Source organism: Olea europaea, unplaced genomic scaffold (genome assembly GCF_002742605.1).
Source record: "Olea europaea var. sylvestris unplaced genomic scaffold, O_europaea_v1 scaffold5914, whole genome shotgun sequence".
In the NCBI taxonomy this organism is placed as follows: Eukaryota; Viridiplantae; Streptophyta; class Magnoliopsida; order Lamiales; family Oleaceae; genus Olea; species Olea europaea.
Window position 1 is genome coordinate 1 of NW_019264257.1, and position 1,382 is coordinate 1,382.

General features: G+C 37.6%; 1 protein-coding gene across 1 annotated transcript; it reads right to left on the reverse strand.

The window, feature by feature from the left end:
• Positions 1-6: 6 nt before the first annotated feature.
• Positions 7-1,353, reverse strand: LOC111389453 (NAC transcription factor 56-like). The gene is made up of 2 exons (XM_023014370.1): positions 1,013-1,353; positions 7-559 (listed from the first exon to the last, which is right to left on the reverse strand). Exons 1-2 carry the CDS (start codon positions 1,187-1,189, stop codon positions 92-94), a joined length of 645 nt encoding a protein of 214 aa, XP_022870138.1. The 5' UTR covers positions 1,190-1,353; the 3' UTR covers positions 7-91.
• Between the last annotated feature and the right edge of the window lie 29 nt (positions 1,354-1,382).

Here is a 1,382-nt window from a genome sequence, read left to right on the forward strand (position 1 = left end):
CTCACAAATTCTTGAAAGTAAATATAAATATTATGTAACAATTATGTATATATCAATCGATCTGGCCCACTAGAAGAATTGAACTTGTCATCTACGAGTACCAATTTATGCCGGAAACTTCATAGGGTTGTCGGAAAACCCCATCGAGCATTCCTTGTTGCAAAGAAGGTGCCTGAGGAAGCTGAGTTAAAATGGTTGCAATAGAATTTGTGTCATCACAATTATTTTCTCCAAGAAATCTCTTTGTGGGAGGGGGCGAATTATCATTGTCTTCCTCAATATTGTTGTTCCAGTATAAATTCCTCTTCGAACCAACCATTAATGAAAGTTCGGATTTGGGAGTACACAATGAAATTAGCGAACCATTATTCATGACTACGTTGTTCATCATCCCTTGGTGCCAATTTTGATCATTTTCTAGTAATGCTCCATAGTTCGAGGCTCCCTTCGTTCCCATAGGCATTGATGGAGATCTCAACATCATTACATCGTGTTCTTGATCCATAGGCCTTTGCTCATTGTTCTTCTTGTAAATTCGACATAGTACCCAATCATCAAGCTGAGGAATCAAGAGCAAGTATCTTCAAAAAACATCCAACACCAATTGATAAGAACACGCAAACAATTCAGATTCCATATGTAACGATTCGAGTCTCTATGTTCAAACCGTTATATCATAAATACTATCCGCTTTATGAAAATCTCTGCTCATCTTATCCTTTATGACTTTCTGTCTCATACCCAAATAGGTGTCTTGAGTTCAAATTCTAGAGATGCAATAGAAAGCCATAATGGATAAGATAAACAGAAGCTCTCCTAAAACGAATAGTCCATTGATATAACAGTTTGGGCACACCATATGTTCTCATAAAAAAAAACACTTTCATTTGATTTTTGTTTACCTCCCAAAATCATGTATATAGTGAAGGTGATACCTGCAAATTTAAAAGGAAAAAAAAATCGAAGCACGCAAATTGATCAGCTTAAAGTGTGAGTTTTGGTAGATAATTACCCTTAAAGAGCCCCTTTTATTGGCTAAATCACACCCTGGAGACTTTGAATTTGGTTTGTTCTCTGTAAGTCTATATTCATGCATGATCCAATTGGTTTTAATCCCTTTAGGAGGCTTCCCTCCATAGAAAACGAGTGCCTTCTTCACCCCTACTTTCTGAGTTCCTCCGGCCGTCATAACTGGCTTATCAGTACCAGTGGCCTTCCAATATCCTGACGTCGCAGCCCGATTAGGCCGAGCTCCGTTCGGATACTTTCGGTCTCTTGGACTGAAAAAATACCATTCTTGCTTCCCAAATGTAGCCTTGGCTGAAAAATCAAGAACCGAACATTCGATATATATTGATCAATTCAGATATATATATATATAT

Bases quoted from the DNA above. Each gene is read 5' to 3' on its own strand.
- LOC111389453 (XM_023014370.1), bottom strand. From the start codon at position 1,189: ATGACGGCCGGAGGAACTCAGAAAGTAGGGGTGAAGAAGGCACTCGTT. The intron at 560-1,012 runs GTAATTATCTAC...TTGATTCCTCAG, and splicing joins ATAAAAGGGGCTCTTTAAGG to CTTGATGATTGGGTACTATG.